Source organism: Balaenoptera physalus (genome assembly GCF_965194825.1).
Source record: "Balaenoptera physalus genome assembly, chromosome: 7".
In the NCBI taxonomy this organism is placed as follows: Eukaryota; Metazoa; Chordata; class Mammalia; order Artiodactyla; family Balaenopteridae; genus Balaenoptera; species Balaenoptera physalus.
In genome coordinates this window covers 43,464,436-43,488,196 of record NC_138886.1, presented here as the reverse complement: position 1 = coordinate 43,488,196, position 23,761 = coordinate 43,464,436, and the positions used below count along the sequence as shown (strand labels likewise).

The 23,761-nt window shown below is 40.8% G+C and overlaps 1 protein-coding gene and 1 long non-coding RNA gene across 8 annotated transcripts in view; one reads left to right on the top strand and one right to left on the bottom strand.

The window, feature by feature from the left end:
* Nucleotides 1–17,384, top strand: part of LOC309664986 — a 37,792-nt gene extending 20,408 nt beyond the window's left edge. Inside the window, exons 3-4 of the long non-coding RNA XR_014266120.1 lie at nt 88–157; nt 13,177–17,384. This is a non-coding gene — a long non-coding RNA (uncharacterized lncRNA). The remainder of the gene's footprint in view (nt 1–87; nt 158–13,176) is intronic.
* PRUNE2 (prune homolog 2 with BCH domain) overlaps nt 1–23,761 on the bottom strand; it is a 257,591-nt gene that overhangs the window by 32,634 nt on the left and 201,196 nt on the right. For all 7 annotated transcript variants that reach the window (XM_082470766.1, XM_082470769.1, XM_082470768.1 and 4 more), the window contains exons 10-12: nt 11,789–11,868; nt 9,641–9,841; nt 1,666–1,839 (exon numbers count right to left, since the gene is read on the bottom strand). In XM_082470766.1, the coding sequence (XP_082326892.1) occupies nt 1,666–1,839; nt 9,641–9,841; nt 11,789–11,868 (455 nt within the window). The remainder of the gene's footprint in view (nt 1–1,665; nt 1,840–9,640; nt 9,842–11,788; nt 11,869–23,761) is intronic.

Sequence of the window (23,761 nt, the reverse complement as noted above, 5' to 3'; positions counted from 1 at the left end):
GGTGTTTTCACAAAGAATGTGACAGGCGGAAGCAGTGGCTTTTTTTGACCCAGGTGTGCTGATGAAAATCACCCTCTCCTGATTCAGGCAACAGAACCATGGGCTCAACCCACCCATCCAACCCACCTAACTTCACTGTGGATGAAAGAATAAGCAGGTGAGTCTGCTGGGGTAATAAGGGATAACTTGGCCTTATAATAACAGTGAAGCCGTGAGCCTGCCTTCTTCACAACAAAGGGACTTCTAATTTATGACCTGAATGGTAAAAATGTACAGGGACAGTCACTGCATGACAGACTTTGACAGACTTTTCTATATATCTTGTACTTTTTAGAATGAGCATAGGCTATTTTATAGTCGTTTTTTTTTTTTTTTTTTTTCTAAAAAGCAAACAAACCAAAAATACCTGATGGGTGGTGCAAAGGAGATATGACCTTCTGGGAAGATCTGGATGATGTTCAGATGGTGGTTTTCATTAGAAGAACAACAGGACTGCCTCTATGGCCAGCTGTCTGTCATTTTCAGCAAGATTAGGCCTGCTCTCATTCCAAAGGGCTGTGGGAAAAGTCTCCCTTAGAGGAGCTATCACTGGGCCATATTACCATTTCAGGGCAAATGGTGAAAAAGGAAGGTCAGGGCCGGGGACACCTATGGGCATTTTCCTTCACTACCATGGGTGGGGGCCCTGGGGGGTCCTGATAACTTCCATGGAGGTAGCAATGCATGGGGCAGAAAGTGGAAAATGTGGTGAAGGGAAGTTGGAGGGAAAAGGCAAAACATTCTTCTGCTTGTTAGAAAACCAAAGCTCCGGGTTTAATGCAGCGCCAAGACACTTATTTCCCTGTCCTCGATAAGGAAGACAGAACAATTGCCTTGTCAGCTTACACTTTTCCTGGAAGAGCTGAGTGGTTAGGGTGGGGCGTCAGGACTGCAGGGAAGTTGTGCATGCAGCAGAAAAAGCCAAAAAGCCATTTATGGATTCTGAAGTTGACAATGTTCCGTGTGTCGCTTGTGCTCATGTGATTTTTTGTGAGTCCCAAATTAATCAAGGCTCCTGGAGCTCCAAGAAAGCAGTGAAAATACAAAACAGAGCCTTTTCTCTCCCTTGTCCCTTACGAAGCGGGTGGAGATCTTGGCTGGAGTGGGCTGTTGTCAGGCATAGATGTAATGGAGTTTATAGAAAAGCAAACTTCAACTAGGGAGAAAAAAAGGACCAGGCTAAGTCTAAAAAGATTTCCTAAAGCTTGTGAAGAGGATTCCAAAGATTGGTCTGGAATTAAAAGCGCCTCTTACTGCAGGCCATGTAGAAAACAGACTTGAAAACAATTCAGTTAAACCCTGCAACTGACCCATATGAATTCCAAACAGACACTATTAAATTGGACAACTATGGCTTTCAAGAAATTTGCACCAAAGATGATAGCTATCAGGTATGCAGTGCAAAAGGCATTTTTCACATTGGAAAGTTACTTTTGCATAGTAAGCTTTCCAGTGTTCACTGAACTGAGTATGCAATAATATACGCTCAGCTCTACAGTGCCCTGAACGTTGACTGCCTAATAGGGTCTTGGGACGTCATGCTGCAGAGAACCCTAGTTTTGTTTTCTTATAAAAACTATGTGGCCGCCCCGCTCCATGCTTCCCAGGTTTGCAGAGCGCAGCTACCTCCATGAGAAATGACTCTCCTGTAGGGCTCGATGACCTTCATGTCAATCCGCTGCTCCTGTTCTCCAATCACCACGGTCCTCCACAGCCGGTTGTCCTCTCGCTCCTCTTCTGCCGTATATTCCGGAATAGACTCTGACTCTTGGCCAGAATCTTTGTTGGCTGTGTGATCCTCTGGAAATGAAGCATAGAGCAGGGATAAAGAAGAAAGACCTCCACAGGTGAGGCAGTTCAGCAACTAGTGACCTCCTGGCAGAGTCAACCCGACGGAGCTCCCTGTTTTGTACAACTCTGATAGAGCTTGACACCATCCTTTATGATCACATAAAGGACACTCAGTGAAGTCTTACTGATTGACTGACTGAACAACCAATCCATTCTGAAGGCCAGGCGGAGGGTGGGGATAGGAAAAGAGCTAGAGCTGCCTTGTGTCTGTAGTGGTCCAAGGGGGCATGGGCTGGTGCGAACTCATCCTTGATCATATAAGTTGTAGACTGCAGGTCTTTCTGATGGGGTGAAAGGCTATTCATCAGGCCTTATTTTCCTTGGGCCACATTTCTTGGTGTATCCTGAGTGCTCAGAGTGTTTTGGGGGCCCTCAGCTCAGTATCTTGATGATACCGCCAGCCTAGACCCCCACTCCAAGACTCTTACAGTGGGGTTGAATCCTCTTCTCTACTGGGAGCGCATCTGGACATTAATTTGATATTACTTCCTATACATTTTTCAAAATATGCTACACAAAGATTTTACAGTAAGTGAGAAACAACCTCGTAGACCAGAAGTGCTCCAAGGCCAAAAATTCACAAGACTCTTACTTGCGGGTGCCCAAGGCAATGAAAAAGCCTACTGAGCATTCTTGGGGGAGAAATTTACTACCCACTCTTGTGCATCGAGAAAAAAGCAACCATATTTAGCTTTCTTAAAAGAATAAGCAACAATTGTTTCCATTTTTACTTCAAGTACTAGTAGAATTTAACAATGGTTATTCTACGTATGTTTAAGTGACTTGGAAAAAAGGATTATTTATAGCTTTCACAATAATTCTGTCAGATGTTATCATTCTTAATTTTCCATTTCATGAGAAATTACCTTTGATTTATACTCCACTTGTATTCTTTTAATGGCACTTTGATAATAATAACAGCAATATTTATTAAGCATCTACCGTGTATCAGGCACAACAGTAGATACTACAGCAGACATGATACCAATGCAAAAACTCTGAAGTAACTACCTCAGGTCACAGAGTTAGGAAGCAAATACAATCAGACTCTTACCTTTTCTACCCTTCTAAGCTATCACATTGTACCTTGAATGTGTAACTGTCTCATTCTCATTTATTTTACTATAAGGCAGTGAGTTCCTTGGGCTAAGAAATTGTGCCAGAATCATCTTTAATATCCGCCTCCACCAACCCATTCAACCCTTAGCTTGAAACCCTGCACAGAGCACTCAGTAAAACTTGGGAGGGTGAGTGGATAAATAAAACTTGGACAAGTTCCTGGAAGTATAGGTAATCTGTGAGGGAGCCACAACAGAGCCATTATGTTCCAGAAGATCCCGCAAGACAAATTCAAACGTGTGTAATTACCTGTGACTTAGAATAGCAAAATGGAGTTCAGCTGGGAAGCAATCCTAGCTTTTTATGCCAACACCAACAGCTACTACCACCTGCAGAGCCTTGCAGTCACTCTGGCTTTCTCTGCAATCCCACCAGTGCTTGCAGCTTACTCAGGATGGGAAAGCAGCAACCTTGGCTTCAGATCAAGCGCTGTGTCACTTGTGCAAATCCATCCATCTGCCCTGGACTCCCTTTCTGGGATCCCTTCCTGCTTCTCCCTTCCCACTTAGGTTAGGACCCTCGGATGCTCCTCTCAGCTCCCTTCCCAGGACCCTGTTTTCCCACCGGTCTCTGCTCCCTCAGACCTCTGGGCTCTGATGCGGGTTTGTCTTCTGAGGTTCGTGTACACACCTGCTCTTCTCTGCAATGTACTCACCATCCACCAACCCCTCTTCACCCTGTTTGGGACTTTCTGGCCTGCTCTACGTTGACCCTGGTGATCTGTGTGGGGTTGTTTTGTTTTCTGCATGCTTTTATTGAGGCTACTTTGTTAAAAAAAATTTTTTTTTTTGTATACTGTTCTCTTTGCTTGTTATAAAAATAAAACACATTAATAAAAGTACAAGCAATACAGAAATTGTTGGGTGGGGGCTAGTGGTGCGATGGATAACGCATCTGACTACGGATCAGAAGATTCCAGAAACTGTTCAGGGAAACAGCAAAAAACACCAATGCCACTCTCACTCATTTTTGTTTGATCTGTAGTTTTCTTTCTATACTCATGTGCACAAACATACTTTTTTTTCCCAGAAAGTATGATTAATCTCTATCTTCTGCATGTTCTGTACGTCCTGTTCTACAATGTGCTTCCACCTAATAACACAGCATGGGCTTCTTTTCATCTCAGTGAATATAAACCCTGCTCATTATTAAAAACAGCCCTAGCGTATTCAATTTTACTGATGTCTTTTAGTTTACCAGTCCCATAGCGATGGGACTTTAGTTTTATTCTATTTTATGGGTTGTTGTTCCTTATAAAGAGTTTGCTGCAATAAGTATCTCTGGAAAGGTGTCTTACCTCTTTTGTGCACATATTGCTATAGGTTACCTTTCTAGCAATGGAATGCTGGGTCAGAGGGTCTAAGCACTGAAAGGCTTTATGAGCATTTTTGCCCTTGAATATATCACACCAAAATATCTGAGAGTACCTATTTCCTCACGCTATTAAAACCACTGGCGGAACTTCCCTGGTTGCGCAGTGGTTGAGAATCTGCCTGCCAATGCAGGGAACACAGGTTCAATCCTTGGTCCGGGAAGATCCCACATGCTGTGGAGCACCTAAGCCCGTGCGCCACAACTACTGAGCCTGTGCTCTAGAGCCCGCAAGCCACAACTGAAGCCCACACGCCACAACCACTGAAGCCCATGCGCCCTAGAGCCTGTGGGCCACAACTACTAAGCCCACGCACTGCATCTATTAAGCCCATGTGCTGCAATGGCTGAGCCCACTTGCCTAGAGCCCGAGCTCCACAACGAGAGAAGCCACTGCAATGAGAAGCCCGCCCACCACAATGAAGAGCAGCCCCAGCTCGCCGCAACTAGAGAAAGACCGTGCGCAGCAATGAAGACCCAACGCAGCCAGAAATAAAATAAAAAATTAAATTAAATTAAATTTTAAGAATATGAGAAAACTACTTTAAAAAAAATAATTCTTCTGCTACAACTATAAATTACCATCCTCCCATTGCTATCATTTTCTCACTATTTGCAAAATTTTCCGGTCTCATTTAACTCTCTATCCCCAGGCCCTCCAAATTTAATGTTTGGTCTTACGCTCTCTTCACTAAGAAATGCTTGATTTTCTTTGTCTCCTTTTCTGAATAACAGGCTTTTCTCCCTGGCGACTGTTGAAGTCAATTAAGCCCTGGTACACAGGGGAGAAGTCAACTTGAACATTTTCTTTCGCCTTTGGTGAGATGATTTAGTACACAGACTCCTGAATATCCTGTGCTAACAGATCACAGTGGGGAGTCCACCGTTGGTGATCATACAGACTAACAAAAGATGAGGCGATGAGGCCAGCTGTGGCCTCCAGTAGGGACATACATCTGTAAAGGGGACTAGCTTTCTATGTTGTGATCTTGCACTGATAACGGGAACAGTCTGAAAATGCTTTAAAAGACATTCATTACGTTTGAACTTTTTCCTTTAATTTTTTTTTTTTTTAAGCCAAAGAGCCTCTTTATTTGTATTAAATGTTAGAAATCACTCCCAGGAAGAAAATGAGGTTAGGTATTATTCATGACATATTTGATCACTAACATAGGCATAATTGAATCCTGAACATGCTATGTATTAATCTAGATTATTGATTTAGAGAACATTAGGTTGAATGTTACTAATTTAATTTGTAGGAGGAGTGCTTTCTAAATGACACTCATCATTCAAGTCATGTTTAGTATTATGCTAAACACCCAGAGATTTATAAACTAGCTTTTAATTTTCATTCCTAACATACCTTTCATCTCTCCCTTTTATGCTACTTAGTATCCAATGTGGATTCAGGTTTGTCTGAGCCTGAAGTATATATAGTTTTGGCCGGAGGGAGCTTTTTAAGGAAAATAATCTTTTCTTTTTTTTTTTTTTTTCCAACTTTTACAAAAGCATATAATGATGTGAACATATTTCTAGGGACCATTCCTGACAGAATGAAGCTTAAGTTCAGCTTCATCTTTTGCCAGTATCACAAACTGAGAAAATTCTTCACTTTTTTCCTGTTGAACTGTAGTTCAGTACAGTCAGAAAGAGCATAGCTGGGGTTCAAACACAGGCTTTCTCCATCTTCTTTGCTATTGCTAGAGTCCTAGGTACATCTTAGTCCCAGGCGACAAGAGTAACTTGCTCAATGGTCTTCCCACTTCCATTTTTTCATACACTCTGGCCCCCGGGTTTGAACTTTTACTTGTTAGAGGAAAGACATCCTGTACCCAGCTAAGAAAGTCTTTAAAGTTCTTCAGGTGACAACAGGTATGTAGTTAATTTGAATGTGAAAACTCAACATACAAAAATACAAGGAAAAATCATCCTTTCAGACCACATCATCATTATGGCATAAGGTTGCTCGTGGGTAAAACAGAATAAGCCTAACACTTGACTAGTTAATATGCAGAGTTAAAACAGGGAATTGATTTTATAAGCTGGTTGCCTGTAGGCTGTGAAAATAATGGAAGACTGCAGATAAGGAAGTTAAATGAAGTGACTACCTGATTATGTGGAAAAAACGTTAGGGCATCTTATTCACATAGGAAACTGTCTGTCATTAGGGGTTAGTTTTAGAAAAGATAGCTTAAACGAGGTCACTAAACATCACTTAGCCTAGGAAGAAAAAATATAAGCGCACATGAGTGTTTCTTATAATGTTTTTATCAGAAATATTCAGGCTAAAATTCTCTATCATTTTTCCATTTCCCTTATGAAATGCCTTTGCTGAGACCTGAATTACGGTAAAAGTAACTCTGCAGTTGGTTTGGAAAACAGAAATAGGTCATCATCAATTTTCTGACCTTTGGATATTTTTAAGTTTATAGGATTATTATAATAAAGTATTAAAAGAAAAAAAAAAAGCTCAGATCTCCCTTAATATGAAAGACTGGCCTGTTACATCCTTCACTATCTACATATTTCTGATATCTTTGGCACTTCTAAATATCAAAGGAAGTCAAGCCTTAATTATGTCGGTACTTTGAATGATATTTAGACACAGCTATTAAAGAAAATAGCTTGGAAAGGAAGACTAATTTAACATCTTTTGATAGTGAGCTTCAGAAATTTTCCATAAGCAAAATCACATTGTGGGCAAATAACCTGGCAGCAATGTTTGGTGATCATCAACTGAATAAAACAGGCAAATGGTGTAAACATCCTTCAAGCACTTGGGAAATGAAGGGCCCTCAAGTCACCGGAAAATGGCTGGATAAAAGGGAATGTAAATGTGAGGGTGGGTCACCAGGCTTGACTTCAGGTGTGCTAGCCTAACCTAGTAAAAGATCCTCCTTTTCACTGTCAGTATATTTATGGAGAAGGAGCATGGCCCAGGAGTCAGGACAACAACTCAGGTTTTGAATGCTGGCTCTGACGTTTACTGGCTATGTGACCTTAGGTGAATTGCTTAACCTCTGGGGGTAACATAATACCTAGTCATAGATTTGACGTGAGCATTAATATAGTTAATGTTTATAATGCACCTAGCACAGATCCTGGCGCACAGTAAGCACTATGAAAAGTGTTCATTAAATAAAATTAATGACTGACCAAACACTCTTGAAAGCCTGTGCCTTAAAAACTCCAGTTTTGTTTAGAATGTATATGCCTAGTTCAGAATGCTCACACAACAAACAAGCAACAAGAAAACCATGAAGCTTTCCAAGCACTAATTTCATACTTTGGGACGCTAATGTATTCTCTCTTTATAGTCAGTTATCTATATCTGCATGTTTATAAAATATAGCTGTTCAGATGCACTTTGTGTTTTCAGTGTTTAATGTTGTTTTTAAAAGTGTCTGAACATACATCTTTCATATGAAAATCAAGGTGGACTTAAAATTCAACTTACATTAAAATTCTCTCCTTTGAGTTTAAGACCTAAAAGCAGGGTTGTGGCCGTTAATCTGGTTCTTTCAACATAACTGTGTCGACTAAATAAAAAGAACTGTGTCAGCAAGTGGCAGCTTTAATTACCAGTTTGCTCAGCCACCGCCACTTTGCTTGACAGTTTTACTATTTTTAAAAAGAAAAGGTTCAGATGTGGTGTGACACAGCTCTCCAGGGCAACAGGGAAGTACAGGGGGAGGAGAGGGAGGGGCTAGCAGGGTCCTGCCACAGCTGTCTTCTCTGGGATTTTAAGTTAAGGCATGATTTTTACACTTGAAGATCTATTAGCAGAAGAAGGGCTGGGAGAGCTGGGGTCAGCTGGAAAGGATGGAGTAGCTGGGGAAGAGTGTCTGAGATGGCAGAAAAGAATATGAATTCAAGACCTTTCACCTCCTGTTTGTGTATTTCAACCTACAGGGTCAAATATCCTGATAACTATAAAAATCCAAGAACATGATAAAGATGCAATATAAAACCTCTACTTAAACATGGTAGTCTGTAATACAAGTAGTTTAAGCCACTTCCTGTTTTCTTAGCGTGAGGAAATAAAGCTTTACACTCTGTGAAGGCAGGGTCTGAATCTATGCTGGTTGTGGTTGTAGCCCTGGTTGCTCAATGACCATTGGTTGACTTAAGTAATTTGATGATGAAAGTAATTGGATGATGACTCTCCTAATTTCATAACTATGTTCTTCTATGAAAGAAACTGCTGGAATCAGTACAGCTCTAAATGAGTCAGGGCATCATTCAATTGTGGTATTTCTTTTTTAATCATTTTCAAAGTGTATCAAAGCAGTAGCTGTAGCCAGGATTCTCTTACTTTCAAATTCAAATACTATAAAGTCAGAGAATGCCACCCTGTAAAACTGAAACTACATGATGCCATTTTTTAAAGCAAGTGCTTTGTATTTGTATAGATTTCTTAACAAACGCAATTTCATTGAGCAAGAGAAAGAACTAAAATAAGACTGGTAATCATATCAGGAGTGCCAGTGTTTGATCCAGCAGCTTTTAATTTTCTTCCTTTTTATTCTTCCCCCAGCACACACCCTGTCCCATCCCTCCTTCCTTCCTGCTTTATTGGGGATATAGCACTAAACATAAGAAAGTCCCTGACCTTGTGGAGCAGACATTCTAGTGGGAAGAGAAAGAAAACAGAGATGCAAACAAATAGTTAAATGATATGATTTCAGTTAGTGTGACGCATGGAAAATAAAGTGAATACTGGGATAGAGAGTGACTAGGTGGTGGGGTGGGGGATGCCTTTGATTACAGAGGTCAGGGAAGGCCTCTGAGAAGGTGACATCTGATTAAGATCTGAATAAAGAGAAGGAGCCACGCATGTAGGATCTGTGGGAAAGAACATTCCAGACAGTGGGAGCTTGTACAGAGAAACTGGTAAGCTCTAATTTTTCCACTTCTAATTTTATCTTCCAGATTAAATTCTCTTTCTCTGCAAACCCAGTCCCAGTTTCCTTACAACCCCAGCCAAGCACAAGGCCTGGCATAAAGTAGGGGTTTAACAAAGGAGTGATGGCTATGTATGACCTCTGTGAGCCGTACCTGTTCTGTCAAGCTCTAAACCGTCAATCATGGCCACCTATGACCTGAGATACACACAGAAGCTTCTAGAAATCACAGAAAGGAGCCACTAGCAACACAATGAGAGGTTTGTTCCTAAAGCCACTTAGATGGCATTAGATAAGATGAGATAATCTTTCACTTTTCACTTAACTTTGGCCTTGCCAACTTGGCAACTTACCATGCCCAGTGTACTCAAAAGAATCTGCTTCATCGGGGGTATCGAGTTCATCCACATTGATATCAATTTCATCTGGACTGTCCAAGTTATCATCAGAGAGAATAGACCCTTCACTTTGATCCAGAGACAGATTGATATTTGGGGCTGTGAGTTTGATTCTCTGAGGATGACTGCCATTAAGATCCAGAGAATTAGGAGGTTCTAAAGCAGATAAAGAGCAACATTAAGTATTAGACCATACACACAGCTGCCAACAGTGGGTGTGGGCCCCAGTGAAAAACAATTTTGAGGCCCTTTCAGCAAAGGCACACCTGCTAAAAGTCCTCATGTGGGATTTAGACCCCACTCTTGACCAGCAGGCCTTAGTACTGGCTCGCCCCAGCTACATCAGCCCTGGCCACGCAGAAATAGGAAGTGGGAGCCACTGCTAAATGGGCAGAGATATAGTTTTTAGAACTGCCCTGTTCAGGTTTGAGAACTTGACATTGATATAATACTGAATCAAATTTTTTATGATGCATATTACTTAAGAAAAACAGTTAAGCTTTACACATAACTTAAAATGATTCACGTAGACTTTATTCCTGTGAAATGGAGGATACAAACTTTATCTGTAATATTACAGACACTCCCAAAATACATCCCTTTAGTTCCTGACAACTCTGTTGTGAACTTTCTTTGGCTTTTTTTTTTTTTTTTGCAATAAAACTGAGGTACCCTCCCAGATTACATTCCTTGATCAAGCAGTCATTACTTTTTATGCCAATATTGCTTGACATTGGTTCCTGTACCGTAGCGATAGTCTCCTCGTGTAAGGCTCATGGAATTAGCTCCCACTCTTTCACTGTAATATGCATCTTGCTGTTCAAGAGCCTTTCACTTAACAGAAGCAGAGCTGGAGAAGTCATTTTTAACCAAGTTGATCCCAACTAAACAATGTTAGAGAGATACCTTAACAAAAAAATTTCAGGATTCCCTATCACAAAATGTTTTGAAGGCCATCTGGTATACCCATCAATTCTGGAATTCTAACTCTAGTCTTCTCTCTTGTCCTAAGGAAGCTGACACTGTTTCTTTGTCATTTTTTTTTTTCTGTATAGACAACACCTGAACCGTGTTCCATGTAATGTTTTTATGTATTACTTGAAAAAAAGTTTCTATTGATCCGTCAGTTTGTAAAACATTGGGTTTCCATATTACAGGGATTCTCAGAGCTGTGCTGTCCAAAAGAAATTTTTTGTGATGGTAGAAATGTTATGTATATAACACTTTTGGTTTTTATTTTTTGGCCATGCCACGCGGCTTGTGGGATCTTAGTTCCCTGACCAGGGATCGAACCTGGGCCCCCTGCAGTGGAAGCGCAGATTTCTAACCACTGGACTGCCAGGGAATTCCCACAATTCACCTTTTTTAATAAAAAGTGAATTGTGGACCTTGAAGAGTGGAGCAGATGTACAGTGGCTACCATGCTTATTTGGCCATAGAACACTTAAGAATAGTTATGTCACATGATTAGTACTTTGAAGAATGCACTTTAAATACTTGGACAGAAATAAAAAATTGACTCCCTTCTTTCTCAATTCTAGGCTTGACTGATAATGTCAGGGTTCAGGATCTTGGTATGATCCTGTAGCTGGTACAGTGCAAAGGAGTGAACCTAGTACAGAGTGAGAGTCATATAGGTTGCAACTGAAATTTTTAAATTCCTTTTTGTATATGCCTTGGGTTGTAAAGTGTAGTTTGGGTTTTTTGTTTGTTTTTCTTTTTTAATAATCAGGATACTGAGCATCCTTAATATTAAATCACTAATTTTAAATATTCTCACACTTAAGTATAAATTTGGTGAACTTAGATGTCAGAATTTGGTATAATGATAAACAGCAGCCAGTTATCTCAGGAACTGGAAACATTGGCAGATCCAGGCATGGCCCAGGAGATAAAGGGTGGCCCACACTAGTTGATGATGCAAGTCAACTCTGAAATTAACCACATCAAGCCTAACACCTTCCTCACACATATTTTTTTCCTCTCTTCACTTTTATCACTGATCTCACAAGTTGGATGCACAGGAAATGGTTCTCTCACTGAATAATGGAACACGTTTGGATATAGAACACTGCTGAAGAAAATGAATGAACGCTCTCTCACCAGGCCTCATGTCTGCAGCACTGGGACTCAGCATTCCCTCCTCAAAGGGGATGTCCATTCCCACATCCTCTGACAGTAGTCTGAAAAAACAAACAAAAACAAAGCAGAGTGTAAAAAATTGTGTGGGATTTAATTTTCTTTGAAAAGGAAACCCAGAGATTCCAGGATGGCATTTTCAAGAAACCAAGTATGTGTACTGAATCCATTGTAAGTGGCCCCAAATTCGAATACAGACTTTCTGCAGTTACTGTGAATGAGAACCACGAACTCGGATTTTACTCTGTGCACAGAGCGAGTCGCTTCTTCTGCCAGTTCTCATAAGTAAACACACCTCAAGTAAGAAATTTAGAAACAGGAGAAGCAAATAACTAATAAAGTATACTTAAGGAGACATTTAATTTTTTTTTCAACAAGGGATACAATATATGTGCTTTGGTGTAAGTACAGATCTGACTTTGTATATATCTTCCTCTGTGTAAATTTGAGCATGTTACCTAAATTGCTGTGGGCAGAGGAAAGCATACTCTGCTGATCTCTATTTGTAAAACAGGGATAGGCCACCTACCTCACTGAGTTGTTGAAAGATTAAGCAATGAATGTAAAGTGCCTAACATTCCTGAGAAGGTGCCAACTGATGTTATTTTCCTTCCTTCTTTGAATATTTAAAGATTCATTGTGAATTATAAGTTGGTGAAGATGGTTCTGGTTATGAGTTACAATCTTTTCTCTGTAATCAGTGTTGAACCCGGGACTATTGAACCCAGGACTTACCCACTTGGTAAGACTAGTGGAAGGGAACAGACAAATACTGGAGGAAACTGTGGCAAATCTATATGCTCTTGTAGGAAGCTGATCACTGTTCAAAGTAAATTCCCCTTGACTTATTTTTATCTCCTGACCCCCGTTCAGTACATCCCCATTTATCACGATAATATATATATATATATATTTTAACATCTTTATTGGAGTATAATTGCTTTACAATGGTTTCTGCTTTATAACAAAGTGAATCAGCTATACATATACATATATCCCCATATCCCCTCCCTCTTGCGTCTCCCTACCACCCTCCCTACGACAATATATTTTTCTTCGTGGTGGCTTCCATGTAATTTCACTCATCTAGGGTGAATACCTCTGACGTAGGCACTAATCTAAATTTAAACATGATAAACCTTTGTGTTAAAGTTCTAAATTTAATCCCTCCCTCCCTCTCCTACTGCGACTCCTCTCCACCTCAATCTGGGTCTACCAAACATTTGGAGTTTGCTTACCAGGATGATCAGTTTCTTCAGGATTCAAGTTAAACCCCTTATTGTTAACAAAGCCTATGACGTAAACAAAATCCTGTGTCTCTAGTGATAACTGTACTTGCTTCATTTATTCAGCAAATATGTATCGAGTGTCTACTCTGTGCTAAGGATGTAGAAGAATGAAACAGACCAGCCTCATGCTTGTGGTGAAGATGGGATGATGGAGTTAAAATAATGAGGACTGTCACCAACAATTCAGCGCTGCTCCCCTGAGAGAAGTAAATGCCTGTGTCCTTACCCGTCAACCCCACAGACCCCTTCAAAAACACAACCCCAGGGAGTTTCTTTCTCCATACACTTGTTGTGGCTTCTGCCCTATATGTTCTCTGAAATGAGTCCTGCACCCTAGTCGAAAAACAGTGAGCAAGGGGTCAGCGTGTGAGTCAAAGGCAATAAACGTGTTGGCAGGAACAAGATAACCCTTGCCAGAGATGCACCGCATGGGATGCATCAAACCAGACTGTCCAGCAATGGAGGTGGGGTGGTAGGCAAAGAGAAGGCCTGCTCTAGGCCCCAGTTTGAAAGTCCTGGGACCCAGAGGGTTAGCTGTCTGGGTTTCCCATGCTGTTGCAGTTTTTCAAATTTCCTTACAATGAGCCCTTGTCATCTGAAGTAATCTGTGTGCGTTCCCTTTGACATCAACCCTGTAGTACCTGTAAAGTAGCAAAATGCTGCTGTTGAGAGCAGCTAGATTCAAATCTTAGCTCTTCCCCTTACTGTGTGTCATATGGCAAGTTACTTAATCTTTCTGTGCCTCCATTTCCTCGCCAATAAAAAAGAGAGACTGTGCAATGCCTGAAAAGAACACTGAAAGAAAAAAATGTTATCTACTTTATTGTAGTTCTTTTTGCTATTATAATTGCCTTCTCCATTAGCCTTGAAGCTGCATGAGGACAGAAACCACGTCTGTCTTCTTTACTATTGCATCTCCAGCACCTGGTAGAAATAAATACCCGATAAATATGTGTTGGATTGAATTACTGAACTTGAAATCCCCTAAATGTGCATGTACATTATTTTCTCTAGTTGCCTATGAGTCAACCTTAAAAAAAAAAAAATTTAAAAAAATGACATCATATCTACTTGCTTCAGAGAGCACATAAGGGTGCTGGCCTTAGCTCCAAAATAAATATGAAGGGTTTAAAAATAGACAGATAGTATCCGTCTTAAAATTTTGTAGGTTTTGTTGATGTTTGTGAGCTACAGGCAACATCATGGAGTAATTGAAAGGCTCCTAGATATGAGGATATAGTCCTGGGTTACAGTTCTACGGTTAGTACTGACAAGCTTATTAACCCTGAGAAAATTAGCTGACCGTCTTTGTGATTTTAAATGAAGATAATGAATACCGAATATTACAGTGACTGTGGAGAATAAACAGGATAAATAGAATACGTAAGAAAATACTCTGGAAATTATAAAGCATTGACTAAGTTTAAGGTATTGTGTTCCCTCATTCTAAACATAATAGCAGGATCAGTGATTTAATTGAAGTCTGTGTCATGGTTGGACAAAACATATATTGAGGTTATTAAAATTGGGGTATCAGCCTAGGTAAGGGAAAATTTCAGTGCTGCACAAATCTCCATAGAGCCTATAAGTGCCCTGGACTCACTGAAGTTAGTAAATAGAGCCTTTGTCTCTCACTGCCCCTTTACGGCACAGAGACGCAGTTAAGAAAGTGCTAGAAAACCGGAGGCGGCATACCTGAGGGAATAGAAAAGCTGAAGCTGTGAACAGGCAGTGATGGGAAAAGAGGGACTCACAAATCCACAGATATTACAGAAGGCCGCGGGGAGTTTTTAGAAAACCCCAGGGACAGAGAAGGAACGCTGCACCAGAACAGCCCAGAGGCAAACCTGGGAGAAACCCAAGTTATGCCCATTGTAAATACTTCAACCACATTCATACATTAGGTCTATAAATATTTGTAGAAATGAAGTGGCCAGAGTCGTTGGTGATGGAACAGCATGGAGTTTTACCAACGGGAATGGAAGCCTCTTGGGATCTGTTACGTAACAAATCAGTCCATAGTGAAGGTTAAGTATTTTACCTTACCCAACTGTAGTCACTACCTAATTAGGGGTTTTCGCTGTACGGAAGGGAGCTACCAAACAGGCTGGGGGTGTTGTAAACACTGAGTCTGACTCCACTATGGCTGACCTCCCCAACAGATGCTCGGCTCCACGTCGCCATCTAGAGGACGGATCCAGAACTGTTTGCTGGGCGGGTTTTATAAACATTATCGCTCTTCACCAAATAGTTCTGGCTCTCCGCCTTTTGCACACGTGTCCTCCCCTGAAATTAGGGTGGCCATGTGACTTGCTTTGATCAATGAAACGAGGGCGGAAGTGGCAGGTGTCACTTCCGGGCAGAAGAATTAGGACCAAGTGTAGGTGCCACTTGCTGTTCCCCGCCTTGGTGCCTATGGAGGAGCTCAGCCCAGGGGCTGTGAGGAGCAGAGCCCCTACTGAATAAAGATCGTTGGATATATGAGCAAGAAAGAAATCTTCTTGTTTTGCCCTGAGATATTGGGTTTCTCTGTTAACCACGTGCTAATCCAGCCCATTCTGAGTAGTACAGCTGATCTTTATTGTTTGTTTTGAAGGGAATATCTGACTGGCACTATGCCCTGATTTGGGTAATCCATTTCCCACATTCTCAACCCAGGCTCAGGTTGATGGTAAACATCTTCTTGTCTAGGTTTGCTTTAGCATATAGGAACATTTTTTAAAATGAGGACAAAGCTCAGAAGAGCATCAAATGCTTTTCAAGCATTCTATAAACTTGAATATTAATATACCACCTTTATGGGTTTTTCATAGCCACCTAGCCTTTGTCAATTTACTTAATATTTTTCTTTAAATTGACTTAACTAAGTTTGTTTTGAAAGGAAGGTTATCACTGTATATAAGGAAACTGAGAATCACTCATCTAAAATAAATAGTCACATAAATTAAATATAATCAAAATAAAACAATGCTATTAAATTCAAGGTAGAAACCCCTGGGCTCTCCCTCTGAGACTTTTCTTTATTTGCTAAAAAAAAAAAAAAAAAAAAGAGAGATCAGAAAGTGTCTGGCAAGGTGTAATGTCATTTATCATTATAAATCCAAAGAAATGCTATATAAGACAGAACACCCTAAAAGTAATTAATACATTTCCAAACTTGAAAGAGACCGAGGGAAATCCCCAGGTGCTGGCAATGAAGAGTTATTCTAGAAAGCTGATGAAAGGTAGCCTGCAGGATTTTGGACTGGACATAGGCCTTTGGGCCCCACAGGAGAAGTGACCTCCAGGTGCTGGAAGAAAGGCCTAGACCTGAACTTCTAAATAAGGCCGTGGCCCTTAAAAAGCGGCCCTCTTAATGAAAGAGGGATGAGAACAAACTCTATCCTCTGGCCTTGGAAAGCACAGTCTGCCTGGAATCTCGGGTGGAAAACAAAAAGCAACCTATGAGAATTAGAGACACTGCTTGTATGCCAAGTATGTCTTGACTTATATTACCTGAATGATGTAGGAAACGCAAGTCAAGAGATTAAAATTAAAATTCACCTAGGACCATTGAAGGCCTAGAGGCCTAGGGTTCCAAAAGAACCAAATACGAAACCACTTGATAGTGCTACTTTTACTATCTAGGATTCACTGGAAATCCACTTAGGAGAAAGAGAAAACCCTCTAAAAGGTGAACCCACACCAACACCCTCACCCACACCCACCAAACTACAAACTAAACTAAGGAAAAACACTATGGGGTATTGCCAGCAGATGCTGTAAACAGAAGAACTAGCAATAAATCTTTAAAAAAAAAACCAATATGAAAGAGATTATAATAATTAAAGAATAATTTTTAAACCTTCGTGGTGTTAAAGCACTGAGATTTGGGGTTGTTTGTCATAGCAGGCAGTGTCATTTACCCTGAGTAGCCATGCTGGTTAAAAAAGGGAACATCTAAAAATAATAGGGGCTTCCCTGGTGGTGCAGTGGTTGAGAATCTGCCTGCCAATGCAGGGGACACGGGTTCGAGCCCTGGTCTGGGAAGATCCCACATGCCGCGGAGCAACTGGGCCCGTGAGCCACAGCTACTGAGCCTGTGCATCTGGAGCTTGTGCTCCACAACAAGAGAGGCCACAACAGTGAGAGGCCTGCGCACCGCGATGAAGAGTGGCCCCCACTTGCCACAACTAGAGGAAGCCCTCGCACAGAAACGAAGAGCCAACACAGCCATAAATAAATAAATAAATAAATAATTTTAAAAAATAAAAAATAAAAAATAAAAATAATAATGCAGAAGTGTTGACGATAAAGTGATATAAAAAGAAATATCAGAAAAACAATAGCCACAGGAAAGCAATTGTCACAATATTAGTAGCAAACAAAATAGACTTCAGGCAGAAAAGCATTATTAAGGCTTAGGAAAGTTATTACTTTACGATAAAAGGAGGAATTTCTCAGAAGATATACTGATCCAGAGCCAATATGCTTTTAACAACATAGGCCAAAAAATCGAATATAAATTATAAGGAGAGATTAACTTCACAGGGGGAAATTTGAATGTCTCAAGAATTTAGAAATCAATCTGAAAAAATGCATAAAGATACAGAAGATCTGAACAAAGTACTAACATAGCTTGGTCTAATGGACAATCCACACTCAAGAAAAATACACAGTTTCTTCAAACTCATGAAAACTATATAGAATGTCTTGTAAAATACCAAAAGTCAACATTGCATGTACCTTATTTTCTGACTTCAGGGCCATATATAAGAAATCAATCATAAAAAGACTGTTTGGAAATTTAAAAACACATCTGTAAGTAACTGAACAATAAAGCCCTACGTGTCAAAACTTGTGAAAGCAGCTAAAGAAATTCCTAGAGGAAAATAAATAGCCTTGAACTCAGATATTAGAAAAGAAAATGGATGAATTAGCTAAGGGTTCAACTCAATCCAGGCAGTCGGAAGAAGAACCGTGCTCTTAGGTGATTCAGTGCTAGTTACACTGAATCTGGGCACCCCTCTAATCACAAATACCACCAAGTGGGGAAGAGTGACATAAATAGCATCTTCCAATTTGAGAATGGATCCCATGTATATTAGTAGACTTTGTGTTTCTGGTACTTCTGCTTCTTAATAAAGAAACTAGCGCGCAGTAGCACGGCGGTCCTGACACCAGAGTAAAAGACTGACCGAAAAAGGAAAACTCTGGGACCTGGTTATATGCACCCTCTTGAGTTTAGACCAGGTACAAAGGTAAGCCCACTCTACACTGTACATCCTTCCAGCATTTATGAATCTGGAGGGATTTAACTCTTGTAGGATTATCCTTGTCCGAGATCAGGTTCTTTTTAATAGCGAATGAGCAGTGAACCGAGACTTAGCGCACACACAGCACTTCTGGATTCTAAATGTTTCCTGGCAAGCATGCACACCCAGCAGCAGGCAACAGCCCTTTTAGGGAATAATCATTCTTATAAGACTGACCGCTAAAAAATACAGCTCCATAGAAATAGGGTAGCAGGTTAAGGTTGTTAATTGTTCTTTAGAAAAATACCATATGGTTATGCTGATAAATTTTGGGAAATGATTACACAAAGAGAAAGTTCCTTTGTGACAGAGTTCATAAGTCACTTTCTCTAGGAGTGGAGATAAAATGAAAAAAAAAGAAGAAACGAAACCTTTCATGAGGTGCTTGCCTGCTTTTGTTGAGTACATAAATTAGCCCTTTAAAGACCAATGGTTGGAGAGTTGCCATTTCAGGATCCTTGTCTGATAAAGTAGGCTGCACAATTTAAGATAAGGGTACATGCCACCCTGTGTGCCCCAGGGCTCTTATCACATTACTCAACTGGGAGGCAAGGCAGAGGCACTGGGGTTCACACTCAGCTTAATCAAGCTGATACCCAGGAAAGGATGGGAACTTAGGTCCCACAACAGGAAGCTGGGTTTGAGCCCATGAAATGAGGCTCTTGTCAACAATTAGCTACCCCACTTGGCCTCACTCACCCTAGAAAAGATAAGTGTGGTGACTCCTATAAGTCAGCCAGCTGAGGCAGATAAGGAAGAGGGTGAGAATAGGGAAAGCAGATGACAAAAAACTAAAGGAACACAAGCACTGGGCACTCACCCAGTTACCACCTTCTCTAGGGATTTTGCAGAACCCCACAAACCACAGCCATCTGTTCTCACGTTCTCAGAGGAGAGAAACATTATACAGTCTCCTTACGCAGGGTTGAATTCTCAAAGTCTGCAGGTAGCAAAAATCACTTGCTGTCCAAATGACCCTTGAATTATAGCATATGTGGTTTTGTATAAAATCCTTTGTAGTATACCTTATGAGCCCTAAAGTTTGAGGAATACAGCAGGAATAGAAGGAAAGCCTAAATATCATTTAAAACATTTGCTTTTCAGATAATAATTAATTAAATCCTTGGCTATGAACAGGGCTGCATGGAGAATTCTACCTCTTGCCTGCATGGTATATATTATTCTCTTTTTCACATGTTTTCTAAAACCTTAAGACAGATCAATATTTGTTGTTGAGAAGATTCAATTAAATGGCATAATCTCACACTGGGAAGGGGCATACACTTGTTTCTGAAGCAAATCTACAGTTCATAACTTGGATTACTCACAGGCATTTCAAATCCAACATGTACAAAACTGAATTCAGCATCTTCCTCTGCACAGATCTGCTACATCCTACATTCTCCGTGGTAGTTTTAAAAAAACGTCCACAAATTCTTTAACATTCCTTTCACAAGTTGGAGCCTAACCGCCCCCCCCTTTCCTTAAGTGTGGACTGAACTTGGTGACTTGCTTTTAAAGAACAGAGTAAGGTAGAAGTGACAGTGTGTGACTTGTCAGACTAGGTCCTAAAAAGCACGTGGCTTCCTCTTTGCTCTCTCTTGGATCACTCACTCTGGGAGAAGCCTGCTGCTGCCATGTCCTAAGGACGCTCAGGCAGCCCTATGGAGAGATCCAGGTGGTGAGGAACCAAGGCTTCCTGTAAAAATCCAGGAAGGAACTGAGGCCTCCTGCCAATAGCTATGTGGGTGGGTCACCTTGGAAGCAGATCCTCCAGCCCCCATCGAGCCTTCAGATGACTGATGTCTCGACAGCAACTTCGTAAGAGACCCTGAGTCAGAATCACCTAGCTAATCTGCTCTTAAATTCCCGACACAGAAACTGTGAGAGAAAAAATGTTGTTTTAAGCTGCTAAATTTCGAGATAATTTATTACACAGCAATGGTCAGCTAATACCTTCCCCATGCCAGTGAATGTCCCTACCAATCACCTGTGAGCTCCCAAACCCCCAAATTGGCGATCATTCTTAATTTCCTTCTTTTTCTAACATTCCTTCCCAATCCAGTTGACCATCCTGAACGTCCAGTCTTACACATTTGCAACCTCCTCTCCTCTTTATTTTCACTGCTAAGACCTTAGTTCAAATTCATTTTTTCCTTGCAGAAACCTGCTTCTGATTTTACTCCCCACCCCCTTCAAATTGCTAACTCAATATCTAACCATCTCAATCTAACCTTCTTGTTTCAGTCCTTTCATGTCCCCACTGTCTCAAGGGAAGGGTAATGGCTCACCAGGCTTCACGGTCTGGCCTCCCAGGCTGAACTTGAGCCTCCTCTCCCATCGCTCACTCCCCACTTGGTTCTTGCTTGTCTTCTAGAACTCAGCTTAGACATCTCAGCCACTGAGCTCATCCCCACCCCACACAGTTGGGTCAAGTCCAACAGTACCCTGAGCTCACATCAAATGGGTACTTTTCATGATTTACAACCGTCTATTCCTAACTTCTCTGGCCCCACCACCCTCCCCATTCCTCCCCACTCTCATCCCCCCCGCACACATGCACACAGAGGTCCCTGAAGGCAGGCGCTCCCAATGCTTAGCCTGTGTGCTTAGCAGAGGGCCTAGCATGTGGTGGAGGTGAATAACTTAACTATTGAATAAACACCCTTATTTAGAGACGGGGGGATACCCTGCTTTTCTAGCAGAGTGTTCCTCATAAGGTCTCACCACATATTGGAACTTGACCGCTCAAATTGTCTACCGACAAATTACGTCTGATAACAAGTTAAGCTTTCTTCAAAACATAATTTAGAAATGTGAGGTCACTCTTACAGAAGTCATATCACAAAGGAGTAATTGCTCTAAACATAATAAGGTGAAGTTCACCCAGTGTAGAGTTTACAGTGCCCTCTTCCACAGTGATAAAAGCGCCTCTCAGATGCTATTAGGAACGACCCGGTGGGGGGGGGTCCTGGGGGGGGGGAGGGGGGATGGGCCTGCTAAGTAAGGATGAGGTTCTTGTGAAATGAGGAGGAAGAGAAATGGACGACCGTTTGTCTTCAGAAATGAAGAGTCTTTAGGGCGAGAGTCAGCAGCTCCTGTAGGATGACCAAGTGACCAGAGTCTCAGCACAGACTCCTGCAACCCTGCCCACCCTCCACTTCAGCAGCTCAGCACCTCCTGGAATTTCTCTTTTGTGCAGATGAGTCTGTAGATGCCTCCCTGCCCTACCATCCTGCCCGAGGGGATATGCTCACAAGGATTCCTCTCCCCAGCAGGGCAATGCAATGGTTGCACTGCCTTGGTTTTACTTCCCCTCAGTCGCTCAAGAGTGTGGACAGTCTGGCACCAGAAATACAAACAACAGGGGCCTACAGAGACACTCTTCCAACTGCTGCTCAAGCAGTTATATTTGTTGATCCCTAGGGCATGGCAGGGGAGTTAAGTCTTTGACTTCTCTAGAGCTGGGGTCGGCAAAGTTTTTCTGTAAAGGGCCAGATACTAAATTTGTTAACGTTTTGCAGGCCACACAGTCTCTATCATAACTACTCAACTTTGCTGTAGCACAAAAATAGCCATAAGATATGTAAATGAAGGGGCGTGGCTATGTTCCAATAAAACTGGGTAGAAAAACAGGTGGCCAACTAACTAGATTTGACCTGGAGGCCATAGTTTGCTGACCCCTGTTCTAGATGAAAACAACTTGAATACAACTTCATTTCTCAAAAGGGAACGCTCTTACACTGCTGGTGGGAATGTAAATTGATGCAGCCACTAGGGAGAACAGTATGGAAGTTCCTTAAAATACTAAAAGTAACATTTCTCCAAAGAAGAAATACAGATGGCCAACAGGCACATGAAAAGATGCTCAACATCACTAATTATTAGAGTAATGCAAATCAAAACTACAATGAGGTACCACCTCACACCAGTCAGGATGGCCATCATTAAAAAGTCTACAAATACCAAATGCTGGAGAAGATGTGGAAAAAAGGGAACCGTCCTACACTGTTGGTGGGAATGTAAGTTGGTGCAGCCACTGTGGAAAATGGTATGGAGGTTCCTCAGAAAACTAAAAATAGAATTACCATATGATCCAGCAGTCCCACTCCTGGGCATGTATCCGGATGAAACTATAATTCAAAAAGATACATGCACCCCTATAGTTCATAGCAGCACTATTCACAGTAGCCAAGACATGGAAACAACCTAAATGTCCATTGACAGAGGAATGGATAAAGAAGATGTGGTACATATATACAATGGAATACTACTCAGCCATAAAAAAAGAACAACATATTGCCATTTGCAGCAACATAGATACAACTAGAGATTATCATACTAAGTAAGTCAGAAAGAGAAAGACAAATACCATGTGATATTTTTTATATGTGGAATCTAAATATGACACAAATGAACCTATGTATGAAACAGAAACAGAATCACAGATATAGAGAAAAGACTTGTGGTTGCCAGGGGGGAGGGGTTTGGGGGAGGAATGGAGTGGGAGGTTGGGGTTAGCAGTGCTTTTATATATAGAATGGATAAACAACAAGGACCTACCTACTGTATAGCACAGAGAACTGTATTCAGTATCCTGTGATAAACCATAATGGAAAAGAATATATAAAAAAAGAATGTGTATATGTGTGTGTGTATATATATATATGTATGTATGTATAACTGAAACACTTTGCTGTACAGTAGTAATTAACACAACATTGTAAATCAACTATACTTCAATTAAAAAAAAAAAAACTAAAAATAGAGTTACCATATGATCCAGCAATCCCACTCCTGCACATATATCCAGAAGAGACAAAAACTCTAATTCAAAAAGATACATGTGACCCAGTGTTCACAGCAGCACTATTTACAATAGCCAAGACATGGAAACAACTTAAATATCCAATGACAGATGAATGGATAAAGAAGATGTGGTATATATATATACATACAATGGAATCTTAGCCATAAAAAAGAATGAAATAATGCCATTTGCAGCAACATGGATGGACCTAGAGATTAGCACACAGAGAAAAACAAATGTCATAATACAAATGAACTTATTTTCAAAACAGAAATAGACTCACAGACATAGAAAACAAACTTATGGTTACAAAAGGGGAAGATACACACTACTATGTGTAAAATAGATAAACAACAAGGACCTACTGTATAGCTCAGGGAACTATATTCAGTACCTTGTAATAACCTATAATGGAAAAGAATCTGAAAAGGAATACATATATATATTCAGATATGTATATATATGTATATGTATATATGTCTGTGTCTGTGTGTGTGTGTATATCTGAATCACTTTGCTATACACCTGAAACTAACACAACATT